The sequence below is a fragment of the Lemur catta genome, chromosome 1 (genome assembly GCF_020740605.2).
Source record: "Lemur catta isolate mLemCat1 chromosome 1, mLemCat1.pri, whole genome shotgun sequence".
Classification (NCBI taxonomy): Eukaryota; Metazoa; Chordata; class Mammalia; order Primates; family Lemuridae; genus Lemur; species Lemur catta.
In genome coordinates this window covers 31,241,463-31,260,844 of record NC_059128.1, presented here as the reverse complement: position 1 = coordinate 31,260,844, position 19,382 = coordinate 31,241,463, and the positions used below count along the sequence as shown (strand labels likewise).

The 19,382-nt window shown below is 51.9% G+C and overlaps 1 protein-coding gene across 4 annotated transcripts in view; it reads right to left on the bottom strand.

Annotated features, from left to right (window-relative positions):
* Positions 1-4,645: 4,645 nt before the first annotated feature.
* TMEM229B (transmembrane protein 229B) overlaps positions 4,646-19,382 on the bottom strand; it is a 40,243-nt gene continuing 25,506 nt past the window's right edge. The window contains exons 1-3 of one of the 4 annotated variants that reach the window (XM_045565338.1): positions 18,514-18,587; positions 17,123-17,295; positions 4,646-6,704 (exon numbers count right to left, since the gene is read on the bottom strand). In XM_045565338.1, the coding sequence (XP_045421294.1) occupies positions 6,180-6,683 (504 nt within the window). In that variant the 5' untranslated portion in view covers positions 6,684-6,704; positions 17,123-17,295; positions 18,514-18,587 and the 3' untranslated portion in view covers positions 4,646-6,179. Of the gene's footprint in view, positions 6,705-7,309; positions 7,336-7,436; positions 7,468-17,122; positions 17,296-18,513; positions 18,588-19,382 lie in introns of those variants that run through there. The other 3 variants (XR_006738312.1, XM_045565347.1, XM_045565328.1) reach the window with 3 other exon arrangements.

Below are 19,382 nucleotides of genomic sequence, written 5' to 3'. Positions count from 1 at the left end.
GTGTCGGTTACAAACAACAAAACCAACTAACATAAACGAAAATGGCCAGGCATGGTGGCTCACGCCTATAGTTTCACCTACTCAGGAGGCTGAGGCGGGAAGACTGCTTGAGCCCAAGAATTGGAGGCTGCAATGAGCTATGATCTCGCCACTTCATTGTAGCCTGGGTGACAGAACAAGATCCTGTTTCAAAAAAAAAAAAGATTTATTGGAAAGCTGTGCAGGGGAAGCACCTCATGGAGTCAAAGGACAGGCTGAAGAACAAGCTAAGAAAACAACAGAAACCCAAACACTTCCAAGTGTATAGGTACCATGAATTATCAGACAGTCTGTTTAGGTTTTGTGTTGAGATTCAAATTAAAGAGAAAGAGGCTGATTGTTCTGGTTTGGGTCAGGAATCTATCCTTGGCCTGGGGAAAGGATACCCCGAGCAATACCATGTCTAATGGGAGAGGGGTCATTCTGCAAAGCAAGAACTAAATTGTATGGCAAATAGTAAGAATGTTTTAAGCTTCCATTAGCTAGGGTGCTAATTTGTCCTGGTTTGCCAGTTTGGACACTGAAAGTTCCATGTCCTGGGAAACCCCATACTCTAAGAAGCTTCAACCTCAGGACCCTTCACCATTTGGTGGAGCTTTATATGTCAGAGAATTTCCTTAAGAGTTTCTTAAAGCACCCACTGGGTGCTGACATTGCTCCACACTGTACTCAGCTAGGCACCTCGCAGGGCACAGTAACGTCTGCATTTCTGGTCAGTGAGAATTCAGCCCACCTCTGAAAGCACAGTAATTGACCTTCAGGTCGACACTGTCTCTTCACTGTGGGTGAGTCAGGGTCCTCTGTCAGAGCTGCTCTTTGGAAGACCGGTTGGCATGGTAATGCTGTGGGCTTCCCTCAATGTCTTCCAGCCCGGTGGGCCGCCAGCCTCCCAGGACCTAGCCTGGTCCCTGACTCACTGCAGGAGCAGGTCAGTTCTCAGGCTCATCTGAGTTTTCAGAAGGCACCTGGCAGAAGGTTCTTACCTTGCTATGAGGGGAAAGGTTTCAAACCTCTGAGACCTATAGCCAGGGGCCTAGGCTTCATCCCAAGACAAGGAAATAGGATCAAAGAGAAAAGCCCCCCTCCCTGAACTTCCCACTCCCAAACATTTTAATTTAACTTTGCAAATAGCACTCACATGGGCTGGACTCTTAAAGGTATCCTGGATCTCATCAAGTGCAAAGGGCATCACAAATCCTGCCCCCCTCACGGTCTCTGCTTAAAATGAAACAAGAGTGATTTGCAGAGAAATGTAAATCCAGGGTTGCAGACTGTTTGCCAACAGACCTTCTCTGTAAAATAGGGAAATAACGGTGGCCACCTCAAAAGGGGGAAGATGGGAGGATGCAGGGAGAGCACTCAGCCCAGTGCCTGGCTGAAGCTGCAGTACTGGTGGTCGTGTGCTAGCTGTGGAAGGCACCCCAGCTGCTGTTGCAATTTTTAAGACCTGGCTCCTCTAACCTGCAGTACAATGAATCAGCCGCTCCCTTTTCCTGTACCTGTTTCCCTCCTTGGTTGCACCAGGGGGCGGTGTGGACAGTGCACCCTTCTGAGATAGGTACCCCAGGAAGACAAGGCAAGGCTATGGCCATATGTCGCCGTATTTAAGCATTAGACTACTGCAAAGGCTGGGCAGATTTCAGAAGATCTGGCCAAAGTCTGACTCATTTCTCTCAATGCAGTGTTGCCAGAAGGTCCCTTTGCACTGGGTGAGAAAGGGGCAGAGGAGGTGAGGAAGGAAAACATCAGGAAAGCAGGGCACTTACTGATTGGGCGTAGCGGGACGCGTCGGTTAAGAAGGGTCTTGGGTCCCCTCAGTCTTCCTGCTCAGGGCCCTGCCTCTTGCCTCTTCTCCGAAGCTCCAGAAAGTGACCCTGCTTCTTTCTGCTTGCCTCTTTCTTTCTATAACATCCTGCTCTAAGGGAACCGCCTTGGAAATTTGTTTATATTAACATGTAAATGACTGCTGGGTCTTTATGCTAGCTCATTTTCATAAAGGGAGAAGCTTTCAGTCAAAGAAACAAATACCTTTGAGTAAGTGAGGGGGCAGAAGGGCCTCCCAGTGATTAAGAAAGCCCACTGCCCCCTCCAGCCAGAAAACCAGCGGGTGCCCCGTAGCCTGGCTGTGGCAGGAGGCCCTGCCATTTGGGTTTAGCTGAACTGAGCAACGTTTGAACCCTCCATGCTCCTCCTGAAGTAGGAAGGTGGGCAGGGATGTGGTGGGGGAAGGGAGGCCAGGGAAGCTACATGGGGCAGAGGTACACAAAGTAGGGATTTCCCCCTCCAAGTGCGCTCCTCAGGGAAAGCAGGGCTCCGGAGAGCAGGGCAGAGCTGTGTCTTCAAAGCATGGCTTTTGACATAATGCAAAGCAAGGGGTTCTGACCTTCTAGCTCTTTGGGGTACCCTCAGCCCCACCTCTGCCGGGCTCTCCTGCCCCGTGAGACATCCCAGGTCATGGCTAGTGTGTTTGAGAGGAGCTTATCTCATGGACAGGTGCAGCCAATTTCGATACTGTCTGGGACCCCCCCCCATCTGCCTCAAGGGCTAGGACAAAACTAGGCCTGGGATCATTTTGCTATCTGAGTATTAGGGGTTAGAGAGTGGATTCAGGTTACCAGAGTGGGTCAGAAAAAAGGACTTGCAGGGAGTGCCACCTGCCCTCCCCCCAGGACAGTCCCACCCAGCAGCCCTCTTGGTTCAGGAAAGTCCTGGCCCAGCAGACCCTGGAAACGGGGCTCCAAAACAGAAGAAGCAGGCTGGGCATGGTAGCTCACACCTGTAATCCCAGCACTCTGGAAGGCCAAGGCAGGAGGATTTGCTTGAGGCCAGGAGTTCAAGACCAGCCAGGGCAATAGTGAGACCCCATCTCTACAAAAAATAGAAAAATTAGCCAGGTGTGGTGATGTGTGCTTGTAGTCCCAGCTACTCGGGAGGCTGAGGCAGGAGGATCACTTGAGCTCAGGAGGTTGAGGTTACTGTGAGCTAGGCTGATGCCACAGCACTCTAGCCCGGGCAACAGACACCGGTTTCAAAGAAAAGAAGGTACACAAAATAGAAGAAACAGAGCCAGTCCTGGGACACAAACACCAGTATATTTTTATGTGCACGAATGTGAGAAGGAAGAGACGGAGAGACCAACGAAGACACAGAGCAGGCAATGGGTGCACAAACTGACCACGTGTCCTTCCCAGGAGCTGCCCAGTCGGGAGACAGTCCCACCTCTACTTCAAAGGCCCTTGTGCAGAGTCAGGGCCTGCAGCTCCTCCAGCTCTGGGGTGGCCTCAGGGTAGAAGGCACTCTCGCTGCCATAGTTTGTCTAGGGCTGGGCCTCTCACCTGGCTTCATTGCCCAGCGGTGTCTGCACAGCCCAGAGCTTCACAAATGCAGGTTCTCATGAACTGACCCACTCAGCAGCTGCCCCCCTTCCCAGGAGACCCATTCAGAGTGAGGGACCAGGACTAAAGGGCTTCATGGGCACACCCTAGGTATTATTGCTGTGAATAAGCATAGGCCATTGTGACTCACTGGCATCAGAGGGGACAGGGCACAGGGGACGGGATGCCTAGCAGACATTGGAAGCGGTTCAACCATGCAGGGCAGCACTTTGCAACCTGTAATGCAGAGATGCTGCCATGTCCAGCAGAGAGAGGCCCAGGATACCAGGCTCACGGACAGCCAGTAGACCCTCCCCACCAGCACCCCTACTGCTTAGCAGGGCTGGGATTACTCCAAACTTTGAGTCCCTGGGCACTAAGGGACTGGGGCCCTGAAGATACCCAAAAAAGCGAAAGTTGAAGTCTGAGATACCCCTGCTGAGATCTGAACCTGCAGATCCTGTGGTCAGGCCACAGGCTGTTGCCACCTGTCATTGGGGGCTCAGTGCCCTGTGAGGGGCAATGGGGCACTAGATGTAGCAGAAACGATGCTGCATGTTGCCAGGCACACGGGCTCACCCCCGGACCTCCTGCACTTGGGAGCTTACAGGGCCCAGAGAGAAAATGGTACCAGGGAATGCCCACAAGGCAACGTCTGGAGCAGCAAAATCCGGTGGGCCACCCAAGGGGGCTTGCTCTGGCTGAGAATTATGGAGGCCTTATACTGGGAGACATCAAGCTGGCCACTGGATTCAGTTGTGGAAGGGGTGTATGAAGGTGGGCAGCGTGGCCTTGGGGTCCAGAACACCTAGACAACATGAAACTGGGGGAAGGGACCAAGGAAACGATGGCCCAGAGGGAACAGGGAAGCCAGACAATATTCTCCCTCTGGGATCCTCTCCACCCGAGGATGGGGGAGCAAACCACCCCCACTGGGAGCCTGGTTCCCTGTAGCCCCCAACACCTGGGAACTGGGGCCATGACAAAAATCAAAGGCAGGGCTAGTCCCTACAGATTGTAGTTCACCCCTGGATTTGAGGGGCCTGCCCAGGAAAGGGGGGGAAATGCCCTCCATTCTCCCCTGGTCAGGGCCAACTGCAGAAAAATCCTGCCAAAGGCAGAGTCTCCAAGCCTTTCTCCTGACCTAGGACGCCACTGCTGCCCACCCCGCCCCGGCCTGTGCCCTGTGGCCTTGGTGGAACAGCCAGCAAGGAAGAGATTCTCTCCACAGGTGGTATTGTCACTTTTTAATGACCTATAAAAAGGGAAAAGCTAATTTCTATCTAAGAATCCTAGTGCGGTCAAGAAGAGACCATGTACCATGGGATGGGCCACTTTGTGATGGACGCCTCCCCTCAGAGAGTTGGGGGCAGAGCTAGAAGTGGGCTAGAGTGAGGATTCACCTGTCCACTGCCAGCAATGGACCTGTCATGGGGGCAAGAAGGGCAACCAAGATGACAAAGCCCATGAGTGTGGCAGGGTTGATACTGCTTACGGAGCAAGCTCAAAGGGGCCAGCCTCGCTGGGAGGAGTTGGGGAGACGGCAGCCCTGAGAAGGTTCTGCTACAGGGCTGGGGCTGCGGCAGAACCAGAACTGACCCCTTCCCACAAAGGATGCTCCAAGAGCCTTCCAAGGCTGCAGGGTCCTCTCTCTTCCTTACTCGCTCTTCATGGATCTCAACACCATATGCCGGCTCCTCCATCCCCTAGAAACTAGACTGCTCAATCGGCTTGAAAATAAACCAGTCAGGGCATAGGTGACCTAGAATTCTGCCCTTCTCCACTTAGCTGACTTGCCTCTAGGCCCCCACTGTGGATCCACAGGGACCCTCTCAGCTTGATCGGAGGGGGTCATTCGTTTTCAGCAGGGCCACTGTGGGGAGGGGGCGCTACTGCAGCCCAGCAGACCGGAGGAGGTGGGGAGGCATACTGCAGGAACTCCCCCGGCCTCAGGCCAGCAGGAGCAGTGGAGGAAAGGCTGCATGACAGTGGGGCCTGCCTGGCAGCTGCAGTGTGTCAGCCAGGGACTCAGGGATGGGGTGGGGGTGGTGGCCACCATGGACAAAGGGCCGCTAGTGGTAAAGGCCTTGAAAACAAGAGAAAAGGGGAAACGCCACCGAACACACGGGGGATTGAAACCTCCCAAAGCCCCAGGTTGGTGGGAATCCAGCACCACGGGGGCCCCCAGAAGGCCAAGGGAGCAGCGTGGGGAGGAGCCACGGGACAGTCTCCCAGCCCTTGCAGACCAGCCCTGCTGCCAAGCAGCCGCCCTGCTGCCCAGTCTCGCTCAGGCTGCAGCTCAGCAGGCCCCGGGGAGGTATTGGTTGCAAGCAAGCACCTGAATATTGCCTAATGGAACCAGCCAAAGCCCAACTAAATCCCAGTGAGAGGGAGGAAGGTCAGGCCTGGCCTCCCACCTGTGGCCCCATTCTCAACATCCCTTAGCCAGGACAGGGCCTGCTGCTTCCACAGTCAACCATGTAGTTTGATCAGCCACAGGCCTCCTGCCACCAGCCTCTGAGCCAGGCCGAGATCCGTGGACCCTTCCCAATGTCTTTCTGCTGCCTTGACACCCCACCCCCCAACACCTGGCCACAACCCCCAACACCAGCCCACCCTTGAGGGTATGGGGCTGTGGGTGCCCCACGGGGCTGAGGCAGGGCCAGGGCCAGGCTTGTGCTGTACAGGAGGGGCAACCCCACCAGCTTGGTCTCTTTGTCCATGGGTTCCATGAGAGACCCCCAGGCCCCCCACCAGCCTCCCTACTCAGTCAGTCTTGACATGGCCGTTGGCCAGGGCCAGGGGGCCGCTGGGCTCCCCGGGCTCTGCGTCCTTGTCGAAGCGGAGGCGGAGGGTGTTGCGGATGATGAACTGCTCCATGATGAGGGCCCCGCAGAACCAGGGCACGGCATACTCCAGGGTGATGAGGCCCATGAAGTCAAAGTCAAACTGGGAGTAGTCCCAGGGGCAGGCATTGAACTGGCGCAGGATAAAGCCAGTGGTGAACTCCCACAGGTAGGTCCAGAGCGTGTAGATGAGGCAGCGCAGCAGCAGTGGGCAGCGGCCCCGCAGGCGCAGGTACATACGCTCCACGATGAGGATGGAGGTGCCGTAGATGAAGAGGGCCCACACGCTTGTGACCCCCGGGAACTTCCAGTTCAAGTTCACCACAAACTCCCAGGCTGCCGTGAACATCACCTCGCAGAAGTAGCCATGGATGGCATACAGGTACCAGCGGGACAGCGCTGTCAGGGGCTCGGCAGAAGCCATGGTGCAGACAGGGGCTGGCTGCTGGGGACACAGAGAGACAGGTGAGGGGAGAGCCCCCACTGCTGCCCACAGCCTCTGGTGTGACCAGGCTGGAGGGGATTTCAAACCTGCCTCTACTTTCTCCGTCCCCTAGGGAGGTGTCTACTACACTCCCTATAACTTTTTTGGATTATCTGTGGTCAACTGCAGTGTTGGCTGGCTTGGGCCAGCAGTCACCCCCATGTCTAGGCTGCCAGAAGATTTCTCACCAGGCCCATCCACCGGGGACCCCCATCTCTTCCCTCATTTTCTCTCAAACAATTCCATGTCACTCACATTTCTGAGATCTTCCTACATAACCTATCGCATTTATATTCGTGTATGCATGCATTTTAACCATTTTCAGTGTACCAATCCCGTGGCATTAAGTATATTCACAATTTTGTGCAACCATCACCACCATCCATTTCTAGAACTTTATCATCATCCCAAACTAAAACTCTGTACCCATTAAACACCAGCTCCGCATTCCCCCTCCCCTTAGCCCCTGGCAACCACCATTCCACTCTCTGTCTAGGAATTTGACTACTCTAGCTGCCTCACACAAGTGGAATCATACAAACACTGTCCTTTTGTGACTGGCTTACTTCGTTTAGCATAATGCCTTTAAGGTTCATCCATGTTGTCGCATGTCAGAATTTCCTTCCTTCTTAAGGCCAAACCATATTCCATTATATGTATAGATCACATTTGTTTATCCACTCATCTGTTGACGGACACCTGAGTTGCTTCCACCTTTTGGCTACTGTGAACACAGGTGTACAAATGCTTTCAATTCTTTTGGGTACAAACCCAGAAATGGATATGCTGGATCATACAGTAATTCCATGGTTAACTTTCTGAGGAGCCACCATGCTGTTTTCCGCAGCAGTGGCACCATTTTACATTCCCATCAGCAATGTACAAAGGGTTCCAATTTCCCCACATCCTTGCCAATACTTGTGATTTTCTGTTTGTTTGTTTTATAATGGCCACCCTAATGGGTATGAAGTGGTATCTCATTGTGGCCACATTTGTCTTTGCCACATTGAATGGGGTTTTGGTGTTTAGTTTCAGTGTGGAGGGGAAAACAATGAACTGGCAGAAGAAAGAGTCCTCCCCTCTCTTTATGTCCTGCCCAGCCCCAAACCCCGCCAGTCTTCACGGCCTGGCTCCCATCCTGCTTCTCCAAAGACTGGCCCGGCCCACAGGTCTCTCTACGTCCTCCTCACCCGCCACCAGTGACTGTATGGACCACTTGTTTGACCCATTATCAAATGGCACCCTGTTAACTTTTTGAGGTACATACCCTCGTGATCCAACGAGCCCGTGAACTCCTGAGGGCAGCGATTGTTGTGTAGTCTTGTGCTTTGCAACTTTGGCATGGGCCTCTCCTGAGCAGGCCCTCTCTAAATGACACACCCTATTTATGTGCAGGGTAGCATGGGAGAGCTCAGGGCCATGTCAAGAAAGGGAAGGCAGGGCTTGAGAACAAGAGTCCCAGCTCTGCCAGCTGCCAGTGGACACCCAGCTTGACATCTCTGCCAACGCCCTCTTCAAGGTGGGAGAAGAGACAGAGGTTAAGGAGATGACATCTGCAGGATGCCTGCCTGGCTGGGAACCCCAGCCTCATCATTCAGCTAAAGCTGGCCTGGTTACTGTACCTCTCCACCATTATGCATTGCCTGGTGTCTTCCAAGCACTTCCATTCACATTTTGTCATTGGTTCTTATATAATTACGATTCATATGCAGGTCAGATAGTTTTACTCCTATTTTTTTTAGATGAGACAATTGGGGCTCAGAGAGGGGACATCATTTGCCTCATATTCCAGGGCCAGTAAATGGAAAAGCTGAGACTAGGACCAGTATCTCTTGTTTTCTACTTCAAAACTCATCTCACTGCATACTACTGCCCATCTCCTGGACATGTGTGCCTAATGTCACTCCCCTGCTCAAAAACATCCACCAGCTCCCCATTTCCTAAGAAAATACTACAGCATCCTTGGCCTGGCATTCAAGGCTTTTCGTGAGCTTGCCCCAGTCTACCTTTCCAGCCTTATCCTGCTCTCCCTGTCTTACCCCCATGCCTTTGCAGATCCTATTCATTCTGTTTGGTGTGCCTTTGTCCTCTCACTTCCACAGGTACAAACCCAGCTTGCAAGTTACCTTCAGAACAAAATCTCTTTCATTCCCCCAGCCACAAGTCCTCTCTTCCTCTTCTGAATTTTCATAGCACTTACTCTGCCTCTTCCTCTTTGGTACGGATTTCCTGTCGAATTGCATAAAGCACTTTCAGTCCCCAGCCAAACCTCTTTCCTGTGTTCTGCACCTATACATTAAATATCTTGCTCCTTCCTAGACACCTAGACACCTCCACCTAAATGTTCCACAGGCACTCCAAACTCCTTTCCTAAATCAAACTCACTGTCTTTTCCCCAAAATCTATTTCCCTCCTAAGACCCCATCCTGATTAATGGCACCACCATACACCCACTTAGAAGCCAGAGATAGGCTGGGCACAGTGGCACGTGCCTGTAGTCCTAGCTATTTGGGAGGCCAAGGTGGGAGGATCGCTTGAGCCCAGTAGTTGGAGGCTGCAGTGAGCTATGAACACACCACGACACTCCAGCATGGGCAACAGAGCAAGACCCTCTCTCTGTAACTAAAAAAAAAAAAAAAAAGGCAGCAGCAGCCAGAGGCTCTGGAGTCACTTAGCTCCCTCTGCCACATCCCCACTCTGAAGTGAGTTCCTGAGAGTAAGGGCCTCGTCTGTCTGGTCTGGCACCGTATCCCCAGTGCCAGGCATAGTAAGCCTTCCACACACATAGTAAGCAGTCCATACAAGAATGAAGATGTTTCTTAGGTAGTTAGCAATTGCCACATAACAAATCATCCCCAAACTCTGTGGCCTAAATCACCTGTCGTGTACTATTATTACAGTTCACGTGTCTATGGGATGGTGCATCTTGGGCGGCCCTGACCATGAGACTATGAGTCATCTGGGGCTCCTGGCTGGGGCAGTGCAGCTCGGGTGGCTCTGCTCGCCTGTCTCTCGTCCTCCTCCTGGGCTCAGTAGACTTGCCAGGCATTTTCTTGTCATGCCAGGGCAGAGGCAGAGGTGAGCCTGCCCTGCTGCACAAGCGTGGCTCAGGGCTCTGGTTAAGGCATGCCCACAAACCTCCCACGTGCCAAGGCAAGTCACCTGGCAAAGCCACCAAGTCGGCCGCTAAGTTCTGCCCTTTCTACCTCTTAAATATCTTGAGTCCGTCTCCTCCTCTCCATTCCTCTCTTCTCATTGCTGCTGCTCTGGTGCAAGCCCTCATCATGTCTCACCTGGACGACTTAACAACAGTCTCCCGGCTTTGCGTTGTTCCCTCCCAGTTCACTGATATAAAAGAGTCTGTGTGGAAAGAGCAATCTTTCTAAAATGCAAATGGGATGTTTCTCTCCACTTACAGCCCATTAGTGGATCGTCAGCATCTACAGAGTAAAGCTCAAACCCCTAGGGAGGCCTGGCAAAGCCCTTCACAAAGCCCTCTCTGCCTCAAATCCTGTCCTCCAGATCTCCACATTGCAGTTTGTGCTACCTGGGACGCCCTTCCCACCTTTGAAATTTGTTCCCTCCCACGCCCATGAGGCCATACTCCTCTTTCAAGACCCAGCTCCTCCTCCGTGAGGACCTTCCTAAACACCCCACCTCCAGAGCTGTCTACACCTTGTGTGCCCGTGCCCTCACTTCTCTGTGGTCCCAGCTAGCACTCTGCTCTGCCACCATTTGTCTGAAGGCCAGCACTACCTGCCAAGGAGTAAGAATGTTTGCTTAATACGATGTTGGGAAAAAAGAGTCAAAACTGAATATTTAACATGACTTTGATTTTGCAAAAGCATACATACACGTAAATATACAAAAAACTTAGCAACAATCATCTCTGGATGGTGATATCACGTGATTTTTTTTATGTATACTCTAAAATTGTTTCCTAACAAGCATGCATAACTTTTATAAAAATAAAATTTTATCTTAAAAATGCCTGTTGAGCCCAGGACTTGGAAGTTACAGTGAGCTATGGTTATGCCACTGCACTCCAGCTTGGGCAACAGTGTAAGACCCTATCACTATTTAAAAAAAAAAAAAAAAAATGTCCTGGTATCTGTGTAATTGAAAAAAAAAATGCTTGTTGAATGAATAGGTATTAATTATCTTGGTACCTTATATATAGAAGATGTTCAGTAAATTTGCCAAACCAATGAACCTAAGGAAACCTGAATTCATGTAGAGTTAATGCAGGTTCTTCCCTCCTGAGCCATCCCCAACAATAAACCATGACTCACAGTTTGAACACGTTGAGTTGGTTGGGCTCAGGAGCTCCAGATCCTGCCTGCCTGGGTTGCAATCCTGGCTGATGCTCCCCACCTGTGGGACCTAAGCCTTGGTACCTGACTGCTCTGCACCTCTCTCCTTATAGGTAAAGTGAGGATAATAAAAGTGACTACCACAGAAGGTTATTGTGAAGATGAATGAGCTAATTGAGCTAATATATACACACAACTTAGAATACACCAAATGCTCCAGAAAGGGTAACTGTCATTTCTGGCACAGAGCCAGGCTTCTGGACAGTCCCTCCTGCTTTGAGCACCACCTCCTACCTGAGGAAGGGTCACTCTGCCCGAGCCCTCGCCAGCCTCCAGGCAGCCTTGCCTGTCTGGCAGGTTAGGTCTTCACCTCTACCCTGAGCACCAAGCTAGGGAGCCAAGAAAGCCTAGGAGGACAATAATCCCACATATAGCCCCAAGAGAACAAAACTCCCACATACAACCTAGGAGAGTAACTGTGAGCTGCCAGCTTCCCTGTGGCTACACAGGGATTATTTAAAGGGAAAGGAGCTCAGAACCAGCACTGAAGGTCAGGCTTGAAAAGAGGGTGGAATGAGACCGGGCAAGGCAGGCCTGTAATCCTAGCACTCTGGAAGGCTGAGGCGGCAAGATCGCTTGAGGTCAGGAGTTCAAGACCAGCCTCAGCAAGAGTGAGACCCTGTCTCTACTAAAAATAGAAAAAATTAGCTGGGCAACTGAAAATAAAAAAAATTAGCCGGGTGTGGTAGTGTGCGCCTGTAGTCCCAGCTACTCGGGAGTCTGAGGCAGGAGGATGGTTTGAGCCCAGGAGTTTGAGGTTGCTGTGAGCTATACTGCCCCCCATCCTAGGTAAGTTGAGAACAGACTCAGACTCAGGGACACACACCAAGCAGGGGCTGTGGCCCTGAGGCAGGGCAGCATGGGCACAGGGATCTGGAGACCACTCAGCTTCCCAGCTGACTCAGGCCCCTCTGAATTCAGGTCTGCCCACCTCGCCTGCACACATACCCCTGGCTCTCCTGGCCCCCAGGACCTGGACTAGGGGAAGGGGCTCCCCACTCAGAGGTACACTCTTGCATCTGACATGACTGCGTGGATCTCATTACATGGGCCAGCCCCCACCTGGACACTAACTTTAAACCTGCTCTTCTTGCCTCTGATCTCTTCTTCCTGGGACAGTCAAGAATGGTTTCCCAGCCGGTAACTAATCAGATGCCCCGGTCTCTCCCCCTTACCCTACCCTAGCAGGTAACTTGGAACTGCTGGACCCCAAAACCCTACAGCAGCAGATGAAAGAGGTCACTGTCAAGGGAGAGAAGAACCTCGGGTGAAAGAGGGCTGGGATGGCAGCTCATAGTGTGGTGGGAAATACTAGGATTAGAGGCAGGAACTTGGCGTGGGTACATGTTCAGAACGCCACTCCCCAAACCCATTTCAAATAATCCCAGGAGCCATGCTTAAACTTTGAGCTAGGACAGGCTCACCAACCCTCTGCTGGGCACAACAGGCTCCCCTTCCCTCCCTTGGCCTCCCCCACGTGACCTGCGGTGGCCCTGGGCCCCTTCCAATACCTTCTGGCTCAGCTGCGGGACAACAGCCCCGGAAAGCCTGCAGTAGGAAGAACCAGCAGCTCTGCGGGACATACAACCATTCTGAGTAATATGACACAAGACAGCCCGGGACAAAGCTTTAGAGTGGAATAAAGAGGAAGAGGGTGTAAGCAAGAGTGAAAGTTGGGGAAAGAGTTTTGAGATTAGTGGATGATTTCATAAGTGGGATTTGAGGGAACAACACTCACATACAAGGGCCCTCATACTTGATGAAAGGGCCTGGGGCCACACAGTCCCAGCACAGGGCCAGGGCTCAAGGTGACTTGTCAGGGCAGGGAACTACCCCTCCAAGGGAACCGGTGACGGGGAAGGGAGCTGGCCTTCAGCGTATCTCACCTGCTGCTCTCTGGGCCTGCTGACCTGTTCCCCAGGGGACAGAGGGCAGAGTGAGCAGTTGAGAGGGGTGAAGAGACTGCCATATAGGTCTAAGACAGGCTGGAGGCAAAACCAGATGCCCTTGGTTTTGTCAAAAACTCCCATGTTTTTCCAGGAAGCTAAGGTGCCACAACACAATGACTCTGAGAATTTCTGTCCAGAGAAGTATCTTGCTAGAACATTGGGATTCCCTTCCCGTGCAGCCAGGCTGGGCAGGCCTTCCTCTTTCACCCCATTAACTTCCCAAGCTTCACTTCTCCCACCCCAGGCACCTAAATCCCTACAGTTTTGTGCCCTCAGGAGACCCACATCCCTTCTAGGAAGCCCCTGAGGGCAAGGCAGTGGGGCCAGTCCCCTGGGAGACTCTGTGCTGGAGGTGAGGGCAGTCCACCTGAGGAAGAGGAAGTTGCTGTTCCATCTGGGCTAAGAGGCAAGGTCTGAAACCACCCTGAGCTTCCCCTGCAGCCATCAGTTATATCACATCAGTTCCGGGAGGTGGGGGGGGTGAAGGAAAACAGGGCTTGCTTCAGGGCCAGAAGGGAAGCAAGTGCAGGGAAACACCTGTGGGCAGTGGATGGCTCAGATACCACAGGGCTCCACACACTTGCTGTGGGCAGCCCCCAGGAAAGCCCCCTGGGATCAGTGATGCTGCAGGCCTTAATGGGGTCCTCCCCCACCTCCCAACTCACAATAATAACCAGGAGCTCTTCTCGGTACTTTCCATGTTAATCCTCAAGCCCATTTTAGAGATGGGGAAAGTGAGGCAGAAGGAACCTACATTCTTACAGCTATAAAAGGCAGGGTTAGAATTCAAACCTCACAAGCCTGGCTCAAGCCTTCACTCCTAATCAGCACACTGCACTGCCTCTGAGGCTGACCGCAGGCTGCACAGAAGGCACTGCCATTTTCTAAGTTTCTGCTTCTGGAAGGCTGGGGTGGTAAGTGGAGAGACAATGGGAAGCAATGAAAAGGACGTAAGCTTCTAGGTGGATCATCAAAACTCACAACTGGGTGTTACAGCTACCAAAGGCTCCCAGCCTATTCCTCAGGCCAAGTTCTGGCAGGATCCACACAAAGTCCCATAGGGTCAAAGCTGACTCTCCCAGGACCATGGAAACTGCCAACCTTCAGGGTCTCAAGGCACGTGCCATTCCAAGACCTCTCACCAGGACACACATGAGCCAGAGCCTCCTTGGCTGCCAGCCCACTTCAGTGCTCCTGGGAATCTCAGACGGCAACCTCTGCCACAGAAATGCCAGCCCAGAGCGCTGGCTAGCGTGCAGGGAGCCCACGAGCCACCTACCCAGGGCAGCAGCAGCCACGGTACCAGGAGCAACTGTTCCACACACAGGATTTTAGGGGCCTCAGATACTAAGCAGTCCCAGCAGGAGGCACAACAGGGCAAGTGGGCTTGGGGAACAGAGTCAGTCTTGACACAGAGGGCCACAGGGCTCAGGAAGCAAAGGCATCTGGCATGTTGCCTGGAATGTTCTTCCCAGGCCTTCACATGGCCCCCTCCCTGTTATCATTCAGATCTCAGCTCAGCTGTCACCCCTCAGACCTTCCCTGGTTCCCCAATCCATAATAGCCTCTGTCACTCACATCATTCCATCTTATTTTCTTCATAGAACTTTCACTTTCTGATATTTTGCTGCTTATTTATGGTCTGTCTCTCCCCAACTACAATGAAAGCTTCATGAGGGCAGGGGCATTGTCGTGTTCACTGCTGGGTAACCAGTGCCTAGAATGTGCTTGGCAATAGCAATAATGCCTGGGGAATAGATGGATGGATGGATGGATACACCTGGACAGGCCCAGGCCCTTAAACAGCTAGCTGGATCAGCCTCTTTCCTCTCCTCTTTCTTGGGAAATACAGCCTTCTAAAATTTAATTCTAGCATTTGAAAATATCTTTTTCTGATTACAAAAGTAACATGTGCTCACTGCTAAAATTTACATGTTATAGAAAGGAATGAAGTAGAAAGCAACAGTCTCCCATAATTTCACGTCTTAGTGAAAGTCACTATTAATGGTATGTCGTAAAGTCATCCAGATTAAACTTCGTTTTTAAAAGAAGCCAATCCTGACCCATGTCTCTGAGTACAAAAAAATACATAAGTAAAAGAAGCCAATCCACACATCCTAGAAGAAAAACCATTTATAAATCTACCCAACAAGCAGCCATCATCATTTCCCCTTTACAATCTTTTCCCATGTGTGTATTTTATAGGTTACCTTAACCTACTTACCCTGCAACCTGACATTTTGATTCCTTGTATCATAACTGTTTTTCCAAGTTGCTATATAGCCTATGTGCACATTAGTATAGTAGCTGTATAATATTCCACCAAGTGAAAAACATTACAGATGACACCACAAGAAACATCTGGCCGACGTGCAGTGGCTCACACCTGTAATCCTAGCACTCTGAGAGAACTGCTTGAGGCTTGAGGTCAGGAGTTCGAGACCAGCCTGAACAAGAGTGAGATCCTGTCTCTACTATACATAGAAAAATTAGTCGTGGCACACGCCTGTTGTCCCAGCTACTTGGGAGGCTGAGCCAAGAGGATTTTTTGAGCCCAGGAATTTGAGGTTGCTGTGAGCTAGGCTGATGCCACGGCACTCTACTGAGGGCAAGAAAGTGAAACTCTCACACAAAAAAAAGAAAAATTAGCTGAGTGTGGTGGTGCACACCAGTAGTCCCAGCCACTTGAGAGGCTGAGGCAAGAGGATTGCTTGAGCCCAGGAGTTTGAGGTTGCAGTGAGCTATGATCATGCCACCATATTCTAGCCAGGGTGACAGAGCAAGACTTTGTCTCAAAAAAAAAAAAAAAGAAAGAAAGAAAGATCTTCTATGCCTGTGACAAAAGAATTCAGTCCTTTTCTTCTCTAGGACTATTTCCTAATAAGTAGAATCACGAATATTTCCAAATAAGATAAAAAAGAAAAGAAAACCAAAAGAATCACTAGACCAAAAGGTACAACAGTCTTAAGGCTGATGGTGTAGACTGTTCTGGGAAGACGTGTCATGTGGGGCCTCCCATCTCAATCACATTCCCATAGTGGGAGCCCTCCACGACCTCCAGTCCCCCTCCTACATAGTCTAGGCTTGCTCATACCACCCCAGCTACAAATCCACTCAAGAACACCCTTCTTGACACCCCACCCCAGTCACAACCTAGTTTTGCAAACCCAGGCTGAGTGGGAAAACAGATTCTAGCCCTGAGTTGTAAACTCAACTGCAAGAGTCAAGATCTACCTAAATATCTACCTGGTTACCTTTTTTCCACTCCCTGTAAACTCCTGCATGGAATCCAGTTAAGACTGCAAAAGTGCCAGCCCTGCCTGCTTACCTGCCTTCCAGGGAGCTCCTTTCCTGCTGATCCCAGATCCAACCTTTGGACTGTCTGCCCTATGTAGACACAACAGCCTCAGGCCAGACAGGACTCTGGAGCTTGGGAAGCGGCCAACTGTCATTTTTTAAAGCAGCATTAAGGCTGAGGTGGGAAGAAAGGCCAAATGAGGACAGGCAAGGCTGTGTGGCTAGGGGCCTTCTCCCCCTACCTGGAGCTACTCTTGCTGAGAAGAGATGCTGACACGTGGCAGAAGCAGGACGACTCAGTTCCTCCTGACCCCCTAATGATCACTTTTATGGCAGCTAAGTCTTCACAAACTCCCTCACCTCCCAGGGCCCTGGATGCTCTACGCAGGGGACAGCACCACATGAATTGCTCATGGCTTCTGGGCCGAGTCCAGTCCCAGGTGAGATACAGTCCCCCCTGCACGGATGTAAAGCCCGATAGCCAAAGTAGACGCTATCTCCCAGGTGTGGGTGTCTGGCTTCAATCGTGTCAGCTGAGCTGGGTCTGGCCCAGTTTAGGGTGGCCATGTGGCTATAAGATGGCTCCAGTATGTGACACAGCCTGATATTTGACACTCCCCTCCCACTCCAGAACTGTAGCCCTGTGATGGGCCCTTGGACAGGAAGCAGGCTCAGAACTAGAACCTCCAGACCCGCGCTGATGAGGCGCCAGGCAGGCAGCTGGAGCCGGTGATCCTCTGGGTGCCCATAACATACTCACTTATCACACCCTTGAGTGCGCGGCTCAGAACAGACATCAGGATCACTGCCCAGGAGTGTCCCGGGTTCACCTCTGTTGGCTGGGCCTGGGTGCCATTCTCAGCAGTGCAGGCAAGCACCAGCCCCAGGGCTTAGCTGATCCTTGGCTGGTGGGCTGGCAGCTTCCATGTGTCCCTGGGAATAAAAGAGGAGGGCTTCATTAGCTTAAACTGCCCCCAGGAGATCCAAGGCAAACACTGCAAGGCCCTGGGCTCTGGGCTCAGCACCAGACACTCATCCTGCCCTGGTCAGCAGGGCCCCTCTCCTTGAACCTGCCACCTCCTCTGTGCTGTCCTGTTTGCTCAGGTCTGATTAAGGCAGCCACGTGAGTCTGTGAACAGTCCACACATGGGGTTAGGACTTAGGGTTTCTTGCACCATAACTGAATGTGTACACACTTGTTAATCTGAGAGGGGATATAATTTTAGAATCCCTTTCCATCCTCATTTAGCTTCAAATTACACTCTCACCTTCACCCTGTATCGGGTACATCTGTTCTCAAGGGCGGTCAAGAACCCCATGGAAGGCAAACAATGTAGGACATTTGTTTTAACATGTGGGGTGTCAAAAACAACCACACAGAGGACCAAGCAAACAAACACACTGTGTGCTGAAACCCCTACCAGCAGTTCCACCACCCTAACGTCCAAATAGCTCGTTTTATTATTTTACTATTAATTGTTGTTAAGGCTCTTTCTACTACTATCCATAACTGGCTATAAGCTGACATAAATCTTACTTTATAATGCCCTTTGCCATGTACATATTTTTAATAATATCCATAAGACTTGACTATTTGATGGAAATGCCAACATTTTGGGTTTTAATATGAAGGTGCTGAAGCTTTCCTGAAAGCCCCCTGGATATAGCACCATCTGCACACGCCCAAGGACAGCACTCAGGCCCAGCATGGCCCTGCAGGACAGACCAGCCGTTCAGAAGCTAACAACAGTGTGTGACTGTGGGTGGGAGCTGGCAGTGCCCCGTGGACGGCCAGGCTGGGTGGACCAGAGATGCCAGCCTGTGCTGAAGCCCACGCCCACCCCCCTCCCCCGCCCCCACTCCAGGCTGAGTGCGGGCAACTGTGGGGCAGCAGGGGAGCCGAGGAGAAGTGAAAGGGCAGGGGGTAGGGACCTGAAACTCACTGTGTGCAAGTGTGCTCTGGGGAGCAGGATGCCTGCCCGGGTCTCCCCTTGGGGCCTCTGCACTGGGAGAAGTGTGGTAAGCTGCTGTGCTCGGCCTTGCCTCTGTCCCTCCCAGCTTCTCCACAAACAGGGCGCTGCAACCCCCTCCCACCTGTCCATCCTCCTCCCAACCTGGTTGACGGTGGGCAGGGGTCACCCTGGCACATACCTATCACCTGGAGGAAAGGGCTTTAACGGCCCGTCTGACACCCTCCCCCATGAGCCGGTGCCTGGGGAGTTCACTTCTACCTATGGGCACTTCCCTTCCCCAAGCCTTAAGCAGGCCACATAGCACAAGGCAAAACAGAAACAGAAACCAAAGACCACATCCTGCCACACAGCCTGCTGGTTACTGCAGTCAGCCCTGGAAGCCTGTTGCTTGCTGAGGTGCCGCCGCAGCAGTCAGAATAGGTTCCTCTTGGGACCAGCCTTTGCTGGACACCTCCTGCTTCCTGGTCTGTGGGCTTTTCCCCCAGGAAGCTGGCGGGGGAGGATGAGATAATGGTGTAGCTGGGGCCCACCTCTTCCTCCAAGTGCACAAGCTGTCTGCAGACCCCTCTGACACTCCCTGGCCCCCAAGAGGAAATCCCAGGGGACAGAGGACATGAGACTCCTTCCTAGATTATACAACCTGAACTGGAAGTTTTGGGGGCATATGAATGTATGACGAACCCTGACAGCAACTAACATGTGGATAGATAACTTATATTATCTCTCACGAATCTCTCAAGGCACCTGTGGGGCAGGGAATGCAGAGGTGATCACCTCCATTTTAGAGATGAAGACACTGAGGTTCAGGATGCTAAGAGATTTGGCCAAACCCACACATTGGAATCAAGTCGCCCCCTCCCCATACAGCGTGCCTTCCAATTGCTTCCCACCTGAATGTCATCCTTAAGGCACGCACAGGTCTGCACGCACCAGTCTTCAATTCAGTGTAATCTACTTAGTCGTTCTGTAAGCCACTCATTTTGCAAACATATGGCTGAGTTTGCCCACCTGGCTTCTCTACCAATAGGCCCACGGTGCTCTGGGAGC